Source organism: Dermacentor andersoni, chromosome 2 (genome assembly GCF_023375885.2).
Source record: "Dermacentor andersoni chromosome 2, qqDerAnde1_hic_scaffold, whole genome shotgun sequence".
In the NCBI taxonomy this organism is placed as follows: Eukaryota; Metazoa; Arthropoda; class Arachnida; order Ixodida; family Ixodidae; genus Dermacentor; species Dermacentor andersoni.
Window position 1 is genome coordinate 59,017,431 of NC_092815.1, and position 23,535 is coordinate 59,040,965.

At 45.3% G+C, this 23,535-nt stretch overlaps 1 protein-coding gene across 8 annotated transcripts in view; it reads right to left on the reverse strand.

The window, feature by feature from the left end:
- Nucleotides 1–23,535, reverse strand: part of LOC126542247 (CREB-regulated transcription coactivator 1-like) — a 132,476-nt gene that overhangs the window by 80,038 nt on the left and 28,903 nt on the right. For 6 of the 8 annotated variants that reach the window (XM_050189228.3, XM_050189226.3, XM_050189224.3 and 3 more), the window contains exons 6-9: nt 19,047–19,127; nt 15,090–15,205; nt 11,381–11,457; nt 7,359–7,633 (exon numbers count right to left, since the gene is read on the reverse strand). In XM_050189228.3, the coding sequence (XP_050045185.1) occupies nt 7,359–7,633; nt 11,381–11,457; nt 15,090–15,205; nt 19,047–19,127 (549 nt within the window). The remainder of the gene's footprint in view (nt 1–7,358; nt 7,634–11,380; nt 11,458–15,089; nt 15,206–19,046; nt 19,128–23,535) is intronic. The other 2 variants (XM_050189231.3, XM_050189230.3) reach the window with 1 other exon arrangement.

A 23,535-nucleotide genomic window follows, 5' to 3' on the forward strand; every position in this document is an offset into this window, starting at 1 on the left:
TCACAGACCTGTAACTGTAACTGGAGGCACCTGCCTTGCTCAGTGATATACATCTATACAGTGAAACCTCGCTACCACGAACACCAGATTAATGCACTTTTCCGATTAACAAGCTTTTCAGAAATCCCCTGCTGACTTCTTATAGTTTCAATGTAAAAATATTTCAGGACTACGAACTTCAGAATACCTAACTTTTCAGTACCTAACTTTTCAGAATAACGATCATTATTCAGTTTCCCTGTGATGTTAACACCTCAGTACTACGAAATAATGTTCTGAAATCTGGGGATTCTAAGATTTCCGTGTATCCATCACGGCAGCCGAAACAGTAGGCTAGCAGACGACAAGGCACAGAGAGCGAACGTCACAGTGCACAGGTTCGGAAAACCTGAGACAGCGCCTGATAAGAAAAGAATGCAGGCGAGCGGAGGCAGTGACGCATCAGGTTTTGCGAGCGCATGCTCTGCCCAGAAAAGTGTCGCCAATGGAGGCGCATCTCTTCCTTCCATGGAGGAAGGAAAAAGATAGGAGGGAGCACACCACAACGCGATTGAAGCCAGTGTGGTAGCCCAACACGTGGTGAAAACGTCAGAGCGCACGGTAGGTTTTAATATTTCCAGTTGGCTTTTCTTTTTTCAATACCCATTCGAAACCAATTGAACGTTTCAAATAAACAAAAACATGGCTACCACTGCGGCACTTTCTCTTAATGCTGCGCACAAGTTTCTAGATTGTGCCCTCGAAGCGCGGTGTTGTGCTATGCATGCCCGTTCGCGAGCCGCATCAGACACGCCTTACAAGCGAGTTGGAAGGTGAGCGCGCACTGAATAAAAAGTGCCGGTAACCAAATGTCTCGGCAAATCTCGATTTTGCTCCATGATCTTGAGGCAAGAGACCACGTGTTGGGCCCCCACTGTGGCTTCACGAAGCATTTGTTTGCCTAGACTGCCTGAGTGACGTACTGAAGTACCCGCATATAATACGAGTTTTTTTTCCTATTTTTAGCGCCACAAATTTTTACCTCGTACTGTATGCGAATCCGAAGCAACCACATGACTGGGGTAGTTGGAGAAGTATGGGAGAGGCCTTTGCCCTGCATTGGGCGTAGCTAAGATGATGATGATATGCGGATCCGAACAAAAATTTCAGTCAGATATTTGGGCTAGAAGTCTTGGTTTCATTATTGCTCCGTGGCTACGGCTTGACTTCAATATTGCTGCGTGGCTACGGCTTGGCTTCCTTATTGCTGCGTTGCTACGGCTTGGTTTTGTTCTTGTTGCATGGCTGCAGCATTGTTTCTTTATTATTGAGTACGCACCTTGGCAGCACACGTGCAAACCACGCTTCGCGAAGTGCATCTTTTTTATTCCGCATGAAGGACCAAGATGTCCGGACCACGAAAACATTACTCAGCTGCTTTCAAGATAAAGGTTACTTTAGCCGCACAGGACATCGGCAACAGTGCAGTCGGGAGGCAGTTTGGCATCAACAAGGGAAGCATTCGTGGGTGGAGTCGCCAGAAGTAAGCCCTTTTCGCGTGCAGCGGAACGCGAAGAAGCTTTCGCAGCCGGAAGAGGGGGACATTCCCGGAAATCGAACTCGCCCTGACGGAGTTCGTACCCCAACAGCGAGTCACACATCTAGCTGTGAGCGTGGAGCCTATGCAGGTAAAAGCTAAGGAGCTTGCAAGAGAAAAAGGGCTACCGAGCTCCGCCTTCAAAGAGAGCAAGCACTGGATTTATCGCTACATGTGCCGTGCTGGATTTTCCCTAAGCCGCCAAACTTCGATTTCGCAAAAGCTGCCCGAATCGTTTAAAGAGGTGCTTGTGACTTTCCAGCGCCACATTATTTTGCTGCACAAGTCCAAGAACTTCCAGCTAGGGCAAGTCGGCAATGCTGACCGAACGCCAGTTTATCTGCACATGGGTCATTCCACGCCAAATCAACTAGCGTTTTTTCGACCATCACAGATATAGCTGAAAAAATTTGCACATGTTTTTTAGAGTTCGAAACTCATCCTCCATGTTTATTTTTTCTTGCAAAAAGTTTGTAGAATTTTGACAACACTTTGTTTTTCCTGCCAAGCTGAGCTAGGCGGCATCAATCAACATTTTTTCTCAAAGACACACTGTGTGATCCACTCCTTCAAATTGCGTTTGTGGCAACCCAAAGATGCGATGTGACTGCGAAAATTGCAAATGTTATAAATATTCGAATACTTCGATTGGTTCTGGCCCTAGCAAAAGCGTGTAAAATTGCACAGTTTGAGTTTTTTTCTCGGAACGTAGAAAAACCTGGAAGTCAAACCTAGAATATATGCCGGTAGCCCAGTTAACATAGTACAGCTAAAAAATATTTAAAGTATCGAAGGTTTAGCCGTTCCCATGAAAAAAAATTTTTAAATTCCATTTTTTTGCAAAACGCTCCATATTCAAGGTAAAGAAAGGGGCCTTGGTGGTCAGCCTAAAAGTATATGCATTACATCATTAGATAGCCCTACGTGTCTACTATGCATGCGGGAAGTTATAAAAAGGTATTATTTTTTAAACGCAAGAAATGATTTTTTGAATTTTCGTGTCAGCAACGGCTTTTTTCCGACGCGTCAATATAGGTAGAGCACTGATTCCGATGCTCCGCGGCCCAGCCTTGCTGGCCTGGGATCCAGACGACAAAGCTAGCATCGTCTGCAACGCAGACGAAAGGCAGACGGTGTGATCATCTGCATTTCATTGCGAAGAGACGCACGCTTCAGTGCAATGCGGCTTGTGCTTGGTGTGTGCCAGGTAAAGCATCCTCCAATTGCACATGGAACTTCACGACCCCTTAATTTCCCCAGAGAATCCTGCAAATTTGCAAGGTATGTTTCATACATTCATAAATTGAAATACTTACAAATAAGTATAAATTAAACGCAGAAAGAGCGCTCGCATCATTCACGCAACACATTATAAATAAAATCTAGCCCTCAAATCGGTGAATTTATTTTCTATTTTCAGATGAACACCTTTAGCCCTGCTCACTGGGACCCAAAGACTGTCATAAGACGACACAAGTGAAAAAGACCTGCCTGATTAGAACTGACAGCCTAGATGAACGTGAACTTAGTCTTCTGGTATTGCGTGCGAAAAGCGACAAGGACAGTTTAGAAACAGTATGTGCACACCATTATTACGTCTATATTAAGAAGTTCACGACACTATGTGCGTCAAAGATGTGCTCGGACCCTTTCTCCGACCATGGGTCAAACCGTCGGGGCACGTGGGTCATATCTCTGGGCCTCGCTACAGCAGTGTCTCTCTTGGGGCTGGTTCCTGGTGAAAGACTCTGTCCGCAATGTAAAGTCAGGTGTTTCCAAATGTGGGCGAAGTTAGACGCAGCCAATAAGTGCTTGGCAGATTGTGAAACAATATGCGAGTCTACATTTGAAGGGAATGCATCCACCTCAACAAGCTGTGCTGCATCACGAGATGGCACTGGAAGGACCTCGAGCAGAAAACGGAAGCGCCATGAGGAAGAAGCGGATGTTGCAGGCGGCACCTTGCCCAATGATGATAGTAAAGATGCTCAAGTGCAAAGCGTAGCCTATGAAATGGCACCAACCACCGCACTTGCGGAAGACTATAAAAAGCTTCTTGAAGACGTGAGAGATCGATTCGTACGAGAAAGAAAACGGTCCAAAAAAATTTCTCTTCTGGCATTGGCGCCTAGTTCATGGTCCCGAAAAAAAGTTGCTGAGTACTTTGGTGCATCCGAAAGTCAAGTTCGCATTGCTATGAAAATTAGGCAACAGGGAGGAATTTTGGGCTCTCCTACATCAAAGTTAAGTAGACCGCTAGAGGACAGAACAATAAGGAGCATAATAAAGTTCTATGAGGATGAACATACATCCGTCTGTCTTCCAGGCAAGAAAGACGTCGTCCGAGGCAAGCAAAAAAGATTGCTGCTAATGAATCTTAAGGAAGCGCACGAGGAATGGAAGAAAAGTCACACAGAGCTGAAATGCGGCTTTTCTAAGTTCGCCTACCTGAGGCCACGCCACTGTTTACTTGCCGGTGCTCCGGGAACGCACTGCGTTTGTGTTTGCATTTACCACCAAAATGTAAAATTGATGCTGCAGTCCTTGGGCATTTTACAAACAATCGATTCGCTCCTTCAGATGACTGTGTGTGAGATAACGAATGAATGCTGTATGACCGGTATATGCAACAATTGCCCAGGAGATTCGTCGTTCAAATCGCTGATATTGAGCTCTCCTGCACTGAACCGGGATTTGGCAGCAAGTATTTCTGTCCGTCAGTGGAGTGCGGTGCCGATTGGAAACAATGTTGTTTACCCATAATGACTTCGTAGACCGTCTCCTTGAGATGATAAGCGACTTAAGATCACATCACTTTGTCAGCAAGCACCAAGCTCGGCACCTACGCAATTTGAAGACCGCTCTCACGCCTGCAGAAGCCATAGTTATAATGGATTTCTCTGAAAACTACAGCTTTCTCATTCAGAGCGCCCCACAGTAAATATACTGGGACAACTCTCAAGCAACAGTACACCCGATTGTAGTCTACTCTCGCTCAACGGACTCTTCTGATGAACCACATGTGCAATCGTACGTAGTGATATCCGACTGCCTCGACCATACGACTGCCGCTGTTTCGACATTTCAGCAGGTGCTGATGGAACAACTTAAAGTAGACATGCCGCTTGTAGAACATGTGCACTACCTTTTCGGATGGGGCTGCTTCCCAGTATAAGAACAGAAAGAATTTTGCAAACCTGTGCTACCACAAGGAAGATTTTAGTTTGGATGCTACATGGCATTTTTTTGCTACATCACACGGAAAAAGTGCCTGTGATGGGGTGGGTGGCACCCTGAAACGGTTGGCTGCCAAGGCAAGCCTACAAAGGCCTTTCTCAAGGCAGATTTTGACACCGTTTGAGCTGCACAAGTGGGCACGTGAAAGCCTTTTACATATAAAACCAATTTGGGTGCCGGAGAGTGCAATATCTAAGCAGGAGGTCGAACTGTCGTCCAGGTTTGCGAATGCTATGCGCATTAACGGAACAAGGTCTTTACATTATTTTCAGCCGACGTCACTTTCTCAACTAAAAGTTGCATTCACGTCTTCGTCGTAGACAAGAACTGTTGAAGCTGTTCGACAGCCGGCACCTGCTCGGCTATAAAAGTGATACAGGCTATGTTCAGGCTAATGTATTCAAACGTGGTTGACATAAAATTTTCGTAGCCATGGAAAAAAAAGTCAGGGATACGGCGTTGGAAATCGCCTGTCTTGGTTTACATACAATAAAAAAGCCACAAGCCCCTTCCTGAATAGTTCCTTGGGCTCACTTTGTTGCCAATATGTCTTTGCAGGACGGCTACGCTTCATATATGTACGCTGTTTAGGTAATCCACATACTGATAATTAAAAAAAATCATTTCTTGCGTTTAAAAAATAATACATTTTTATAACTTCCCACACGCAAAGTAGACACGCAGGGCTATCTAATGATGTAATGCATATATTTTTAGGCCGACCACCAAGGCCCCTTTTTTTACCTTAAATATGGAGCGTTTTGCAAAAAAATGGTATTTTAAAATTTTTTTTCATGCGAACGGCTAAACCTTCGATACTTTAAATATTTTTTAGCTGTACTATGTTAACTGGCCTACCGGCATATATTCTATGTTTGACTTCCAGGTTTTTCTACGTTCCGAGAAAAAAACTCAAACTGTGCAATTTTACACGCTTTTGCTAGGGCCAGAACCAATCGAAGTATTCGAATATTTATAACATTTGCAATTTTCGCAGTCACATCGCATCTTTGGGTTGCCACAAACGCAATTTGAAGGAGTGGATCACACAGTGTGTCTTTGAGAAAAAATGTTGATTGATGCCGTCTAGCTCAGCTTGGCAGGAAAAACAAAGTGTCGTCAAAATTCTACAAAATTTTTGCAAGGAAAAATAAACATGGAGGATGAGTTTTGAACTCTAAAAAACATGTGGAAATTTTTTCAGCTATATGTGTGATGGTCGAAAAAACGCTGGTTGATTTGGCGTGGAATGACCCACATGCCATCGCCCCCACCGTGCATGATAAGGGCTCTAAACAAGTTTATGTCCGGTCCACCCGCAACAAGAAAGCGCGAGTTACCGTCATGTTGTCGTGCACAGCAGACGGAAGCAAGCTCCCGCCCTATGTCGTCTTCAAGTGCAAGACAGTGCCTAAAGGTGAGGAGCTGCCAAAAAATGTGGTCTTGAGATGCCATGAGAAAGGCTGGATGAACAAGGATCTTGTGCTCGACTGGATAAAGTCCGTCTAGTGTAGGCGGACCGGCGCACTGTTGTCATTCCCGTCCATCCTCGCTCTGGACACATTTCATTGCCATTTGGCCGACTCAGAGAGGAGGCTGTAGCTCGAACCTGTCACTGAACTCGTCGTTATCCCGGATGGGATGATGTCTCAGCTGCAGCCTTTAGATGTTTGCGTGAACAAGCCGTTCAAGGACGCGGTCAAGCGGTGTTACGCAGATTGGATGCGCTCAAGTGAGTCTGCAGTGACGCCGACCTAGCGGCTGAAGCGGGCTTCGCCAGCCACGCTATGCAAGTGGATCGTGGACGTATGGTCCAGCATACCAGAGGACCTTGTGCGTTGCGCATTCAATAAGTGCGGCATCTAGAACGCGCTCGATGGCACAGAAGATGTACCAAACCTTTGTAAGAGAGCTTTTTCAGCTGCTTTTCGTTTTATCAATTGGCTTTGAGTTGCGACCTTTAACACATAGCTTGAACATCACATCAAGGCACAACCTCCAAGACCTGAAATAAATAAAGAATTGCAAATTTCGGAGATTATGCTCCGTGCCACATGTATGGCAGTGTGACAGAGTCCTAGTAAGCTGAAAATCCTGCTTGTTTAAATGTTTTAATTCAAATAAATCTTACAAGAATGTGCAGTAAATATCAAGCTGTAAGAAAAAGGTAAAATATCTATGATCAGCGGGCACTCGAATTTGCCCTTTTGAGAAGAGAGTGCTCCACCGTGACATACCTCAAGACGAAGACCGCTTCTTCTACTAAGTACCTAACTGTAATAAAGGCCATAGTTTGAGCAGCTTCAACCTCGTACAAACCTAACCCTCCCCTCTTCTGCCACTCCTTTAGAAGTCTCACTTTTGGCAGATCCCTTCGGGGCACACCTGTTCCAACTTCCCTTCCCTCCTTAACAAACTGGAGCGCCTTTCCCTCCTTGCTTAACACAAGTAAAACAATGGAGTCTAATCACGAATATTGTGTCAGCGTATGCTGACTGCATCAGAAGCACCGCACTGTCAAGAGCTGCAGGAGCGAAGCACTGACCAGGGTGCAGGGGCGGCAGAGACGGTGGCCCCGGGCTGGCTCCATGCTGCTGGTGAGCAAGCTCCTCCGAGGGGTCGAGTGGGGTTGCCAGGGGTGGCGGAAAGTGCAGGCTAGTCAGGTCAGGAAGCGATCCCGTGTTGCCGTTGCCCATGGGGGGTGCCTGAAGGTTTCCGGAGCTGGGTCCCCCTGCCCCCTGAGGAGATGCCACCGTTGCACTGGGGCTGCCGGCTGCCAATGCTACGCCATCACCGCTCTCGTCCTGGGGCAGGTAAATACTGCAAGACAAAAGCACATGTTTGCGCCTGATCATAACGGGACAAAAAAGAAAGGGGCTATCGGCAATTTGGCATAATATTGTTCACAGGCACCTTTTTTTAGTTATACAGAATGTTGGCGTTTGCTTAGTCAGCTAATGAAGGTTAATGGGCCCTTCTCACAATTGTCAAGCCAGATTCCCTGCAAGGCAGTTGGCCAAGCTAATGGCTACGATCTAGCATGCACTTTTCCTCGCATATTGGGCTGCTCGTATCTATTCATGTGAGCCACTGTCATTCGGCTATGGCCAGTACAAAATGACATTCATCTAAATTTAACTGGAAGCAAAAATCCTATGAAAACATTATGTGACAGGACATAAAATACTAGTAATTGTGACGTAATAAACAGAGTTGCCATGTAGAGGGAATTGCAGATCTACACCAGCCAATGACAAAATGAGCAGAATGATACTTTATTTTTTATTACTGATTGCACTACACCCACAGCTTGCGTGGCATTGCTTGCAAAAGTACAAAACAGACTACGGTGCAGTGCAGTCACCACTTGCACACTTTCCACTAACTTAATTTGCATTTTGTCCCAACCATGTCACGCAAGGGCAAGTTTTCCATCTTAAAGGGCCACTCACCAGGTGTGGCCATTTCAAGCTGACAAGCACAGTGCATACATACAATGGGCGCTAACAATCGTGTCTGCTAAGTATGCTAAGTGTGCTGCGGAAAGAGCTAAAATTTCAAACCGAACACCGTTTGCCCTTTTCCTCGCGGGCGTCGCGCTCCCAGCCTGAGAGTCGACAAATATCGCACAAGTGCGCCTACGTACATCGCACTGCTGTGACGTTGCTCGTAGTGACACATGACTTTGCAAATTATTCAAAGCCACATCTGTTATTGGTGTAATTTGCTGCTTCAATAAACAAATTAAAGCTTAGAGAATTAATAAAACACCCAGACTGAATGTCTGCGTGTTCTTGTTTTACTTCCCACCACAGCAAGGAAGATGTACTTCTGTTCTGTCTGCCTGTTACCATGTCATGGAGTCGCACGTGCAGACAACGAAAGTAGTATATAATTTTCTACCATGTTCCAGCGCGCAATCGCACTATATAAACCACTTATGTCTGCCTAAGTAGTCGCGTAGCACTGACTTATACCGCTAGTCAGGTGTCCTCGTGCACAGCGCGCAAGATCGTGCGCTGCGCAAAACGAGACAATCACAACAGCTCACACATGACGGCGTCAGCAGAAGCGCACTGCACCACAAAAAAATGAGAAGAAAAAAAAAATGAAGGCAGAGCTTGTGACGCATGCATCAGGCAATCTTCGAGGTACGGTAGGGGAGAATGCAGGGAAGGAATTCGCTTGCGGAGGATACACAGGGGGGCGATTGGAGAGAGTGTCTCTCTTGACAGTGGCTCTCGCCTCCTGAAATCATGGGTTTGCGGCACTGAAATATTTTTATTTCAGCTCTTCATGAACCAATTTGAAAAATTCTTGTAGCAGAACGCTTCCTAGAGGGCACATAACAACTTCCAGTGTATAACCGAAATTTACTATGTGGCCTGGTGAGGGGCCCTTTAAGTTACAGGTTGGCCAGTTGAAAACTCATACAGGCTATATTGCTCCAGTGTCATTTGAGAGGAGCTTTTGTTCAAGGAGGTTAATCATGGCAAGATTAATTGGACAACTTGAAAAAACCTTGAAATGATGGTTCAAGTCAGGCAGATGAAGTTTCTACACAGTAGAAGCTCATTCATACATTACTGTTTGTACGTTTTCACAGCTCATATGTTACAAGGCGAACAGGACTGTTTACCGCCCTGTTTAGTTTTCCATGGGGTCATGCTTATTAACTTCCTGTTGGTTATGTTTCCCGTTCAGGTTGTTATGTCCAGAAACTTCAATGGCAGATCACCTACCATGCATCACCTACTGGTGATGCACCAGCTTCGTTCGTCGGTGGTGCCTATGTTGACCACCGCATGCCATCACTGTACTTGTCGTGCAACGTAAAAAGGTTCTTATCATGTTCCGACCATCACTGATTGCCAGTCTCAACACGGCTCACCAAGTCAAAAGTCAAGAGGAGGTGGACAAACACACAAGGAGTCTCCCCACACTCATGTTTGCGGATGCTGTATCGTGACCTCCAATACCTTGTGCAGTTGCTTTAATACCAATTAGACTTCAGTTGATTTGACTCCCGTTAATTCAATTTTACGGTGAATTCGAACCCGACCGAAGGTCTCAGCCGGTGCCCATGCATTTCTAAGGGGTCAAACTTTATTTCAATCCTAAAGTTGGCCTCCTCCAGATAATTCAAACATGACTAGTCAGCATATACACACCTGAGACCTACAATGATCCAAATACCGACCCCATTAGTGGCAGCGTCTGTCTTGGCAGAGCTTAGGGGACAGTAAATGAGTTGAACACGCTTCAAAAATAATATCCCGTCAAAAAGACCTATTTCTTGCCTGCCCTAGGAAGATTTTAAAAGAATAATCATAGCTCACAATGTCCGATTACCATATTTATCCCATTCTAATGCACGCATTAAAAAAAAATGGACGAAAACTGCCTGCACGGTGCAAACGGATAAGAAACCAAAACAGCCTTCGAAACGTTTGCATGTTTTACCGCATAACGCAGGTGTTTTGCGGCAAAGCTGACTTTCCAAACTGTGCAGAGAAGCTGACTTTGGTAAACCGGCCACCATAGCAAAACTCCAATTCTTCTTGCTAAAAAATCCAGTGCACACGATATTTCTACTTTGCTTAGGAGCTTTAATGCCATTCCTTCGTTCGTTCTTTACTTTGGACACATAAAGTGGGTGCCCGTTTGATTCGGGGGCATGCCAGAATTGGGCAAATACTGTCAAATGAATCAATGGTGTGTTTGGGCATTCTTTGTGCATCTTGTATAATTCAACCCGTCATATAAATTTATGGATTTCACCGGTCCATTCAGGGTCAAATTAATGGAAATCAACTTTATACAATGCTGCATGAAAGCTGAAAAGAGGCTATTATCATCAAAGCATCAAACGCCAAGTACTAGAAGGAAATTACAAACAGCTGTATTGGTCGTGAGCTGCTCTTGAAAACTACCCCTGCGCTAATCTTGCACACACATACACAAATACACAAGAAAGTCGACAGGAGGATGGTCACCACAGCAACTTAAGTGATAAAGCAACACCCACATAATGCAAAAGATGTGGCTTCAGCTCTCACATTTGGCAAATTAGCCTTTCATCAACTTCCATTTCCCCTTAACCTTATTTGCTTCTTCATGTCGTTGTGGCTAACAAAAAGATCAAGCCCCACAGATGCCCTTATTCTTCAAGCTAAAGCTGCATTCAGCATGATTCAAAAATACAACAGCTCCAAGAAAGTGTTTAAGATTCAATCTGACCAGGCAGCGATAGCAAGCTTTACTGAGCAGGTTTTTAATAGCTCGATGGCTTTCTATGCCACTTCAAATAAGACTTCTTGTGAGTGCAGCTTATTGTCTTCTCAATAACACTGCCACAAGCATTATCAGATGTTATGTTTTTCTGGATCATGCACTCTTTTCCCTAAAAATGTATCAACAGGGTTCTACTATACTTACTACATCTGCTGCACTTACTACATGTACTGTACAGGCACCAATCAAAACAACCAGGTTTGATAAATGCCCGTTCACAGCACCGAAGCTACTCATAAAAGTGTAGAAGAGTGTTTTCTATAGCAAACTGACTTGATTCCAGGGACATCACAGGATTTTGGTCGGTGCTGCTGTTGCTGATGCTGTTGCTGTTGCTGGGTTGAAATTTCCTGCATAAAGTCAGCACACAAGGGAAAAGCCAGTGAACATTTAAAAATGTGCTCGTAGCCATTAACAAATGTTTTGAATGGCTGGACCTCTACATTGTTAGCATTCTTAACATTCTTAACCTAAGTGGGGTCTCCCCGGTCTATGAATTCAAAACAGGACGCCCAGAGTGAGGCCTCAGCTCAGCAGTGCCGCCGCCGCCAGGATTTGCAACTTCAAGCACTAGCTCGAAATTTCGACTTTTCCTTAATTCTTTCAGTGCTGGTCATCTAACCTTTAAATTTTTTCTAGTACCATAACACATCGGGTTTCTAAGAGGACATTCCACTGTTACGATCCATAACTCGGCGTAATAGCACCGGAGTGCCGCTAGCATGCACACAGTAAGTTGAACTGGACTTCATTTAAACAACACCTTTTGTTACGAATGTTCCCAGCATGCATTTATTGCCCAAAGAAGTGCTGTACAAGTACTACTCTGAACACAATCTTTTGAGCCTATGCCAACCCATTACCTACATTGAAAGGAGTCCCATGAATGAAAACAATAAATTCCTTGAACGCATTGGTTTTTATTTGCTCGCAATTTGGCCTATGCGTGTGTAAAAATGATACTATTTGTATAAATAGTTAGCGTATAATGATATTCCATACAGTACTAAGCTGACTAAGTTCTTAGTACTAAGAACTTAGTCTAGTACTAAGACTTAGTACTAAACTTAGTACTAAGACTTAGTACTAAGTACTAAGTTCTTGCACAAAAATTCCAAACCTCTGGCACTTTTTTCCAGCAGGGGCCCAAAATATACCCACACAAATCCCCTCACATTTTTTGCAGCAAAATTTACTAGCTTGGCCACTTCTTGTTAGTCTATGCTTATACAAGTCACCCTGCACATTCAATCACCAGAAAACACAATTAAGTTATCTGCCACAGACTACATGATTACAACGCAGGCGCCAAATAAAACAGCGGAAGAAGGAAGGCGACACAGGTCAACCACGCAGGCGCACTAACAACTGTGTTTTGAACAGAGCTGATGATCAAATGACAAGGGAGATATTGGAGGCGCTTGAGATCAAGAGGAGGTGGTGATGCTTGTATCAGTAAACCCTCAGTTTTTCTATCGACAAAGGAACTAACGTATCTTGGGAGCAGCGCTTAGAAGCTGTTCTGTATCGTGTTTTCGTTGTGCGATGCAGATGACGGCAGTGCTTTTTTTTGTTGTTGTTTTGATTCTTGGCAGCAGCTATTTATTCCTGTGTCAAGAAATAAACCGCTCAGTTGTTAGTGCGTCTACGTGGTTGTCCTGTGTCGCCTTCCTTTGTCCGTTGTTTTATTTGGTGCCTTCGTTGTACTCACGTATAACCAACTCGCCTACTTATACATGCCACAGACAACATTTCAAAGATCCACTCAGAAAAAAAAAAAATAACAGGTGGTATACTTAAAGGCCAACTGCAGCAAAATTTTACTTTGGTTAAATTTTTTATATATAAGTAGTACGCAGTCAAAGTTCATCCTAACAAAATGGAATATAATGAAGTAAGTGAAATTCCCCTTGAAATCCCCATACAAGTCCATAAATTTAAGACTGTTTTAACAAAGTAAAATTGTCCTGCCAGCAGATATAATGAACTAGATTTGTCTCCAAAACCAATAAATACCTGACCCTTTCGCACCAAACGTATCTTTCTCCGCTGGGTTTTGAACATATTTGGTGCACAAGTTAAAAACTCCTGCATGCCCATGTTCAATGCGCTGTCGAGCAACGCTGGTCTTCCTTACCAATGCATGTAGCTGTGCATAAGCAGCAGCTCATTATCCCCATCACACTTCTGTTTCTCACTGCAATGCAACGCAGGCTGGTGCAGCTAAGCATGGCCCCCAATATTTCACCAGTGCAATCTCACAGACCATGTTTAGCTGCCCCGAACCTGCGCCAGCCTGCGTGATGTGCTACCTTTTGCTGTTTTATTAAGATTTCATCGCACATGTGGTCATGCAGTGGTTCCATGGCTCACAAAGTAGTCTTCTTCTATGCATACTTAAAGTTGTGCACACCATTTGGCACTATATTCAGGTAACAGGCAGTAATGGATATAACGAAGAAATTTCGGTTCCTCTTTCCTTTTCAATTTCATTATAATGAGGTTTTACTGTATACTACTGAACCAACCTTGGCAAAGCCACAGGGCTGGTAATTGTATAGTTTTCTTGTTAGTAGACTTTAAACAGCACCTAAGCAGACAATGCATGCATCTGGTGGTTATCGCTATGACGTAAGTCCCAGCACGCTGCTGGTGCCGGGCACTCGGGCTGGCTCGCGTCACCAGACGCAGGGAGCTACATCACCCACAGAAAGTGGAGCATGCGGTTGTCCGAGCATGTCGACGGTGAGCAGGCTCATTGTGGCACCTCGCGGCGGCTGTGGTACCTATGCTATACAGCAGATGTAGCTACATGCAACTGCAAGAGTACACGCTTGCGCCAGTATGCTCCAGTTTGGCCATGCTATGTGGTGCGGACTGGCTTTGTCCTGCACCAACTTCACCAAAGGATAGTAGCCAAATCTAGATTGTGAATTCTGAAGCACTATGAACAGTAAGCGTACATGTGATCTGGGCTTATCTCTAAGGTCATGCTGAGGAGGCCTGCGTTTTCAGGCCATGTGTCACTTCCGACGAGCAGTAATGGTGGTGTTTCCTTCTTTTTTTTTTTTTTCAGTTTCGTTATCAAAAACAGCTATCTTTGCAAGCTTTTACTGATGCTTCCCCTCTTACAGCACTTTTGTATGTATAAGCCGCACCAAAAATACAACAAATTTAACAGTAAACTTGGGGTGCGGGTTATATGCAAATTTCGCATTGAGGTGTGGCTTCATGACAGTCCTGAAGACGTGTCTCGTGCTGCCGTGAAGCCGCATATCAAGGCAGTGCCGTGTGAGCTGCCGAGAAGCCACACCTCAAGGCAAGGTTCTCCACCATTCAATGTTTTATCTCCTAGGTAACCCCACCCTCTCCCAACCTCTACGTGTCAAAACTCCCTTCAACCCCACCTTCATGGCTGAACACTCTCCTTCTCTTTACGGGTTGCAATCTTGTGCTTAATAGTTGGCAAAGTGCATGCGGCAATAGCGATAGTGCACAAGGTGCCGGCAAACTAGAACTCTGCCCACGATAAGCTGCGCTCAACAGCTGTCCTTTAGAGTGCAGAAGAAGCTAAGATTATCAGCATAACTAAAGAGGGGGGGGGAGATCTGCTGGTCGAAGACACGACTTGGACGGGACGTGCATCCGCAAATGGAGACCGTTTTTGCAAAGATGCGAGCGTTGCTGTATGCAGTTATTTTCGCAGGTTACATGCGCAGGCTTTATATTTTCCTTTGGCACTGTTAAAGTTGGGGGCACGGGTTATATGCGGTGGCAGGTTATACATGGTAAAATACGGTGTTTCACACGTCACATTTTGCAGGGAGGCTCCTCTATGTCAACACTATCTTAATCTAGGCTTTTGACATGGTCCAAAATGTCATTGCAGATGGCATTTAAAGAAGTAATGCACAGCAGGAAGCACAATTTGTTCGCATAAGTCCCATAGGAGAAATAAAAAATAAAAAGCTGGAGTACTTACACATCCCATACTGGAAAGGCTGTTCCCATAGCAGTCGCCTCCCCCTCCTCCCTTTGGGTCCCAGTAGCTTTTCATATTCATTCCATCCATGGCCATGCTGTTCATATCCTGTATACCTGTTAAGTGGGACACAAATGAAAACAAGTGTCGAAAGCAGCCAGCTGCGGAGAGGCCACTGAAGCCGCAGGGCAACTATGACAAACAAATTCATGTTGCATGTTTGTAGTCATGCAACATGCTCTGTTACGTGCACAAGAAATGCTTTTTCAGTTGGAAGGGATGCATTACCAGGGAAGTGACCAATACAGTGAAAAGTTAATTTCAAACAACAGACAATATTCACAACACTAAATTGAAAGTGCTCAAACTCGTCTTAAATTACCTTCCTTCAAATCTATAGGCAATGAATCACTTCAAATCAGGAATCTTTTGTGTTTACCATATTTACTCGAATTTAACATGCATCATTTTCTTCAGAGAAAATGGGTCCAAAAATTGCCTGCACATTATAATCGGACATGAAACCAAAACTCCATGCGTAGCATTGGCAGCAGCCTACCATCAGAGCCGTCAAATGCAGTGTCACGAAAATCACAAAATGGTAGCACCGCACATTTCTGCAAAAGATGCTGCGGGTACATTTTGCGCTTGACTCTGATCTAGAGTGGCGTTCTCGGCCAATAACTTTCAGAGGTACTATCACTTTCACGAGATTTCACGTGACTCATCATTAAGTGCACCGGCGTAATGACTAACAGCATTTCTGGCGTTGAGCCAAACTCGCCATCTGCGCACAATGCCAGGAATGCTGTTGGCCACATACTTCAACAAGTCTGGTTCAGAGTCTCACAACAGTAACAGCAGTGTCTTAAGCGATCGCTCAAGTATATTGCCCCTGTGTACTCAATACCTGTGGCCCATTAAGTGTAAATGGCGACGACTACGTGCCGGTTTCATCATGAATACTCAATCCAATCATCATGAATACTTTTTCCAATCACGAACACTGGGGGCATGCTATATTATTTTTGTGTGAATCAGCTGCATGTTACATTCAGGTGCACTTTTATTTAAGCTCGTTAAAATTGGGTGGGCGTTAGAACTGGGTAAATATGGTATATATTCACGCTGAATGTCAGGTCACACACATAAAATTTAGTCTCCCACCATACAGAACGCAGGAGGGGTGTGATAAAGTTATTCTGTTATTTCATCCCTTAGCTTGGCCTTTACTTGGTTTTTAGTAAATTGAATGGCAAGGTTCTAGCAAAATTCAAAGTGAGTGCAGTTTTGTACACATTAGGAACATTGGTGTGTGATACACCAATGTGCATGAAATACAGAACAGGGAAGCTAAACAGACCAAGACGGAAGCCGACAGGCAGAGTGACCCTCAAAATGCTTTTCTTCTTCTTCTTTCTTTTTCTGTCATATTCACAAGCAGAAACCACTTACTATAGCAGGAAAGACTAAGCAAGGCTGAGAAATTTCTGACTGCAAAGATATTGAACGAGATGTTCTTAGGAAAGTATTTACAGCTGCCATGAGGCAAGATTTCCAAAATGCTGGGCGAAATGGCGGAAGGCAAGCTGGCCTCGAATAGACCATCCACGTAATGCATATTTGAGGCCCATAATCTCAAGAATGTGGCAGACACTATGCCCCCCAGCTATGATGGTACAAATTATCATGCAGAGTTTCAAAAAGAAAGACTATAATAATGCATCGAAGATGGGAAAGCTAATGCTTTTGCTCCCAATGCAGGTTCCCTGTCTGAATGGGAGAGTTGCTGTCCACACCACAACACTACAAATGAAACCTGCACACAGTCCACAAAGAAACATTATACAACTGAAGAAAAATTTGCCCTGCAGTGGGAATTTGGATCACCATCTGAATGGGGCAATTGTCCTACTGACAGGGTTAGCCAAGAGGCTGGCAGTTGGCAGTATCGAGGTGCAAAAACCTTCCAACTCAGAGCTAGATTTTGGAGCGAAGAGTAACCAAACAAGTGCTGCGGAAATCCGTGTAGTGAAAGTATATTCATGAAGGATATAATTGCCACCTACCCAAATGCCTTTGAGAAGATTACAAAACTGCCTCTGTCTCTATTCCTCACTTGCTCTCACATCATCCCCCAAACAGTTCCCTCCATCCAGATCTCACCCTCTGCACTTCAGCTCGAGAAAAATCCAGCAGAGGTGGAAATTCCCAAAGAAATTTTCTAGCAATTCTTGGAGTAGATAAAATTTCATTCTGGAGCAGACTGCAGCAAATTCTGATTTTGGAGCAGTCTGTAGCACATGGATCTTATTATTGGAGCAGCCTGAAGTATACAAACATTACTTTATAGCATTATTATTAATAAGTGGGATAACAGTCACAAAGCCTTGCATTTTGCAGCATTAAAGAAGTGTTGAAGAGCAGCTTAAAGGCATTTTTATGCTATTTTTGTATTAAGTGCTGGTGAAGTGACTCAAGGCATTTGCTAACAAAAGCTGTGAAGAAGCTAGGGTTAGTGAACCCCACAGTGAGATATTTCTAGATGATATGACAGTGCCAGCTAGCTCAAACCAAGATTCTGCACATGCCTGACTTCAATTTGCCACTCACTATACTCACTAGAAGTACCTAGACATCTAGACTTCACATTGAGTGATTGGGTGCAAGTCACCTCAATAAGCTGAAGGGAGCCACATTCCTCCTGTCTTGGCTTTTCCTTTTCCAAGTCTCATAGCCACATGTGCCTTCCATCGCCACTTGCCCTTTCAGTTTTAACTTATTGATCGTGGTGATCGTGCTATGCAGCAATGCAATTGATAAGGTATCAGGATTCGCGATCATAGGGCTAGGCACGGTGATCAAGAGTAACTGTCATGGTGCCAGCATGAGCCAAAGCAAAAAAAAGAACAAGAAAACAAAAGGTGCATCCAGCAGCACATGGACACTCGCGCGCCTTTGCACAGAAACAGTGCCAGCACAGCCATGTGACTCCGCTGCACCAAACAAGAGATGCTGATAAGGCCCAGGCCTCCTCGCCTGCCCTTGCTCATCGGCTGGGGTAGCAAGATAAAAGAATGTTGCTACATTTAGTTTTATTCAGCGAACTTCATTGGGTGCAGCTTTTCGTGCTCACTGATGGCCAGAATATGAAAGTCACTTTTACCCAGGCTCCGACACGAACAACACAATGCCATGCACAGCGCCAGCACTCTTTCGATGATGCCTGCCAAAGACAAAGATACCAAAGCTGTTCTGGCACATCCTGGCACAATTTTGGTTATTTTTCCGCTTTTGGTGCAATTTGGTACGGCAAACTGCTTCAGTATCAAAATAGCCCAAATGGCACTCTAGGTATTCCCACCCCTGATCCAGTCTACACAGTGATATAGATTGGTGTATATTTCAAAATGTGCCTTCCACCAGTTGTTTGTGCTCGTGCATAAGTGCAAGTACTAGTGCCAGTACCCATGCATATGCAATCATCCAATGCACATGCCCATCCTCTGTTTTGAAGAATTATGCATACTGCCCCATGTAGCTTGTTGAGGTAAGTTAAAGCACCATGAATAGGCTTTCACTAGTAACCTTAAAGGAGGCATGCCTCCTACTATATCCTTGAACAATATGTAAGCTACTAAACAAATGGCAGCCTTAGCTGCCATTTCTAGAAAATTGACAATTTTCAATCTTTTAAGCCTCACAGCACATCTACCTACTGCAGTTAAATCACCGTCATGTAGGCATCACACCTGCACGATGAAGTAATGACGTAAAGTAAAGCAACGAAATGCAGCATCAACGGGGCAAGTAAATATGCATCAGCATAGGTCACAACTGCTATTCCAACAACTAAACAACACAAAGCGAGAATGGCAGGCCCAGTTTCAGCTTGCCCCACACTATACAACACTTTGCTACGCATACAAAAAGGAGCATCCTCATAAGCTCGCGTACCCATGATTTCCTGCCCAAAGCCATCAACTCGTGCAGTACAGTCACGGTACATCTGGTCCAATTCCCGAGCTGTGACAGGGTCTGCAAGGGATGTGGATAACATGGGTTGCTGCAGGGATTGTTTGGCCCCAACAGGCATCCCAACCTTAACAGCTGCACCACAATTGGATACCTTCTCCAAACCAGACAAAGGCAATGCAAATAACATTCATTCAATGACAATTATGCGAGCTTTTGACAGCTTTAAGAAATCTGCTCAATTAAACTGGCACACCGTCTAAAGTAGTATAGAAAAAGCTTCAACAGTTTTCTCTCACCTAGCCCAATACAGCACAACGGCTTTTTCATGACACCTGCTACCTGCTTTAGTCATATTTAGCACTTAGAGGAATTTTAATGAAATATTGTGAGCTACTATTGCGAAGCACTTTCATAAAGTACACTTGGCTAGTAGTAACAGAGGCTACAGGCCGCTGCCAAATACTCTTACAGATGTTACAGAAAGAAAAGACCATTTGTTAGTTCAAATAGAACTGAGCAAAGGCCTTAAGGCTAAAATGCTATTAGCATGTGAAGAATGACCAAGAATGGTGACGAGATAGGCAAAGCGATTTGGTTTGTACAAAGCACTCCCACCGGGTCTACTGAAAAGAATGGAGTGAAGTAGCTAAAGTATGTGACAACATTAACACTTACACTTCAGTCTTCACTAGAGTCTACCTCTAACTACAGCCCAGATGATAATTTAAATGAAAGAAGGCCAACCAATGTGTAAGCAATCATCAACACCCAACACAATTTTAGAAGCAAATGGGAGAAATTTAGCCATAAAAACGAAAACATTCTCACTAAGCATATGCGAGCAAGCAAGTTTAGAAATGTCATAGTGCCAGTCACTCTACCATTACCGCTACCACAAATGCCACATTCAGTAACTTCAACAGTGCATTTGTGAAGCAAGATACTTTACTAAGTGGTCAAATGTATCAATTCACCCGGTATCAAACCGGAACCGAATCGAAAACTGAAAACGGGAAAAAGACATTATTTTTGGCCGAACCTGAACTGAAACATTACGACGTCTTTTTCACGCTGGCGTGAAACCAAAAAGAAAAATATAACAGTTTTCGGTACAGGTTGGCCACCTCTTCTGGAGCTTTTCCTCCATGCACTGCCAGCACTTGTAGCTCGACTATGCTAACTTATTTGTAAATACACACCATCTTCCCCATGCTTTTAAAAGTAGCACAACATTAGCACAGTCTTCAGCGTATTATGTCAGGGGGCAGACTAGGTGTGTTAACACAAACATATCTGGATCACATCTGACACGCAGACTCACTAGACTGTCATGCATGCAAAGTACCCGAGAATGTGGAGCATGTCGTTATGAACGATGACAGGCCGACACATTTGTTGAAAACATTCCCTTTATTACCGCGCTCCACAACTCTTCCCCTACGCTCTCCACATGCTGTCCATCCGTGCACACCACATGCAACACACACACTTCGTGCCACCCACGTCTTCCTTACTCTGTCACCGCCGCACTCGCACCACCTGATCCTTCCTCTGGCAACTACAGGACTCAAATGCGCGCACAGCCTCCGAAAACCATGCCTTGCCTCGCCTCACCTGGATTTCTCGGTCCACTTACACCGCCACTCTCCCCTCACAACTCCCCCCTCCCCCCCTCAGAAGGTGAAGCAATATGGGAAGAAAGAAGCTTTGGTTCATGGTTGAGCACAAATTGGTCTGCGTAGGCAATAAGTCGACACTGTCCCATAGTAGGGTCAGTCAAAACAAAGTCATTGTTGCCTAACCGTTTGACTACACAATAAGGTCCATTTCGCACCAGTGGCACCGGCACCTTGGCAGCATCACTCAAGATGTGACTAAGAGCACAAAGTCACCACCTGGCTGCCAACGACATGTGTAACTGGACTTCTGCACTTGCCAAGCAGCCGCTTGGTGTTTCCATAGCTTGAGGGCCTCTTCAAGGCACTGCTGGAGTTCTGCAGCAAAAGCACGGCATGCCGCTGCCAGAGGCTCTGTACCTTCCTTGTCATCTGCAGGTTCCCATGGGGTGCGGAGCTCACAGTCATAACACAGCAAGGCCGGAGTATATCCAGCGACTACGCTCTCTGCAGTATACATAGTAAGGGCGATCTCAGGTATGTGCTGGTCCCAGTCCTTGTGGCTGGAGCAGTATGCTCATAGGCAATGCTTAATAGTGCATCATGGCGGTCGACCATTTGTCGTGCCGGTCAGTATGGCACAGTGTGACAGTCCTTGGTGCCACAGTTGTTTAGAAGATTGCACCATAAAGTGCTCACGAAAGGGCTTCCCATTGTCATTAGTGATGGCCACAGGTGTGCCGTGGCGACAGAAAACTGCAACCATACACTCTTAAGATGTTTGTGTTTGTTGCCAGTCTCAGAGGGAAGGGCTCTGGAAACTTGGTGAATTTGCCGATAGCCACCAGCAAGCATTTGTGGCCACAAGGTGTCGATAGCAATGGCTCGATAATATTGACACTAAGCTCTTCCATGGGAGCTGTGGCCCATTGTTCACGAGGCCCTCAGGCTGCTGGCATTGAGCTTTTGAACACTGAAAGACAGCACAGTACATACATTGGTATGTCAACCCACATGCCCAGCTAGATGAACCGTCCTGCAACACGTCTCATGGTATACCGTGCGTCGACAAAATCAGAGTCCTGGGTATGATCGTAGAGACTAAAGACGTCAATGCCTCTACGGTTCAGAAGCTCATCACCAAAACCAACAACGCTATTGGGCTCATCAGAAGAATTGCCAATAGACACAGGGGCCTCAAGGAACATAATCTCATCAAACTCATACACGCGTTCGTCACCTGTCACTTCGCATACGTTGCGGCAATGCTCAATTGGACACGATCCGAAAGAGACAGACTGAATGCCCAAATCAGAAAGGTCACCAAGCAAGCCCTCGGCATTCCAACCAGCAACGAGAAGCTTGGGAACCTGGGCATGCACAACACCCTGGAAGAAATTGCCGAAGCCCAGCAGCGCGCCCAGCTTGCTAGGCTTTCGACGACGCCTCCGGGGCGCACGATCCTAGAGAAGCTAGGCTTTGCTCAAGGAGACATAGAAAAACACTTTGCGGACCTCCCACGGGACATCCGCGCCAAGATCACGGTCCGCCCTATACCCAGAAACGTACACCCCGAAAACAACGCGGGCAGACGACAAGCGAGAGGACAATTCCTTCTTAACCAAGCCTTGGCGAACCGTGAACGCTCAGCTTTTGTGGACGCGGCGGCATACACGGGAAACAAAGCTTTCGCAGTGGCGGTTGTGGACGGCCGCGGATCCACAAGATATGCAGCCACGGTAATTGCAAGGAAGCCTGAACAGGCCGAACAGGTTACCGACGACAAACTTTCCCATATCTACAGCGACTCCATAGCCGCTATCAGAGCTTTCCAAAAGGGCACGGTCTGCGCACAGGCTCTCAGAATTGTTTCAAAGAAAGAGATTAAGAACCACTTCATATACTGGTTCCCGGCACACTTAGGACCAAAGATCGGCGACGTCCCCAACCTTAACGAGGCGGGGCGGCACACGAGGCTGCGCGCGCGCTTACAGACCGCGCGGCTTCACCCAACCACTCGGAGAATAAGGACGCGCCCACTACATACAATGAAATCACTAAACACTAATACCTACAACGCAGACAGTATAGCACGCTACACCGCACGCTCACTCGAGCTCAAGCGGTTACACTCAGAATGCTACAGACAGACACATACCCCACGCAAAACAGATTACACCATTACATGCCTGAGCTCTACGACAAGTCTTATTGCACCAATTGCAATACATCCCTTAACGTATATCCTTTACTCTGGCCGTGCTCGCAAGCTCACATAAACTCCGAACCGAACAAGCGCAAGTTTGAAAAAGCAATCCGGAGCGAAGAACTCGCTCCTCAACTCTGGGCCGTCCAGCAGGTTCACGACGCCGCCAGGAAACTCTAACCTCCCGGTTCCGTCGTGGGAGACGCCCACTCCATGAGAGCCCAAGGCTCTCGTGGCCTGCAGGACCTGAATAAAGTTGATTTCTTTCCTTCCTTGGAAAATCCGGCATGGCCTTCAGTGGGGTGGTAGTGTGCCATCTTCAGTGCCAGGTTTTGTAGATGATCAGGTAGCCATGGTACCTTCTTGATGCCTCTTAGCTGAACAAGCAGTCCGCGTGGCTCCAGTTCTGTTGTCGTTGCCAGATCGTGAAGGTGGTGATCAGGCTCCGAGCTTGAGAGCTTAGTCCCTTGGACCACAGTCTTCAGTTTTGGGAGATGGCCGTCAAGAGCCTGTTCTTGGATGAGCCATCCTGCGTCACCTAAGAGTGTGGCATCCTCTTCCAAGCCTACTGCTATTTGCTCAAACGTAATTTTCGCTTCAGGTTCTGGACCAGTAGTGGAAAACAGTGTCCCATGCAGACTGTCAC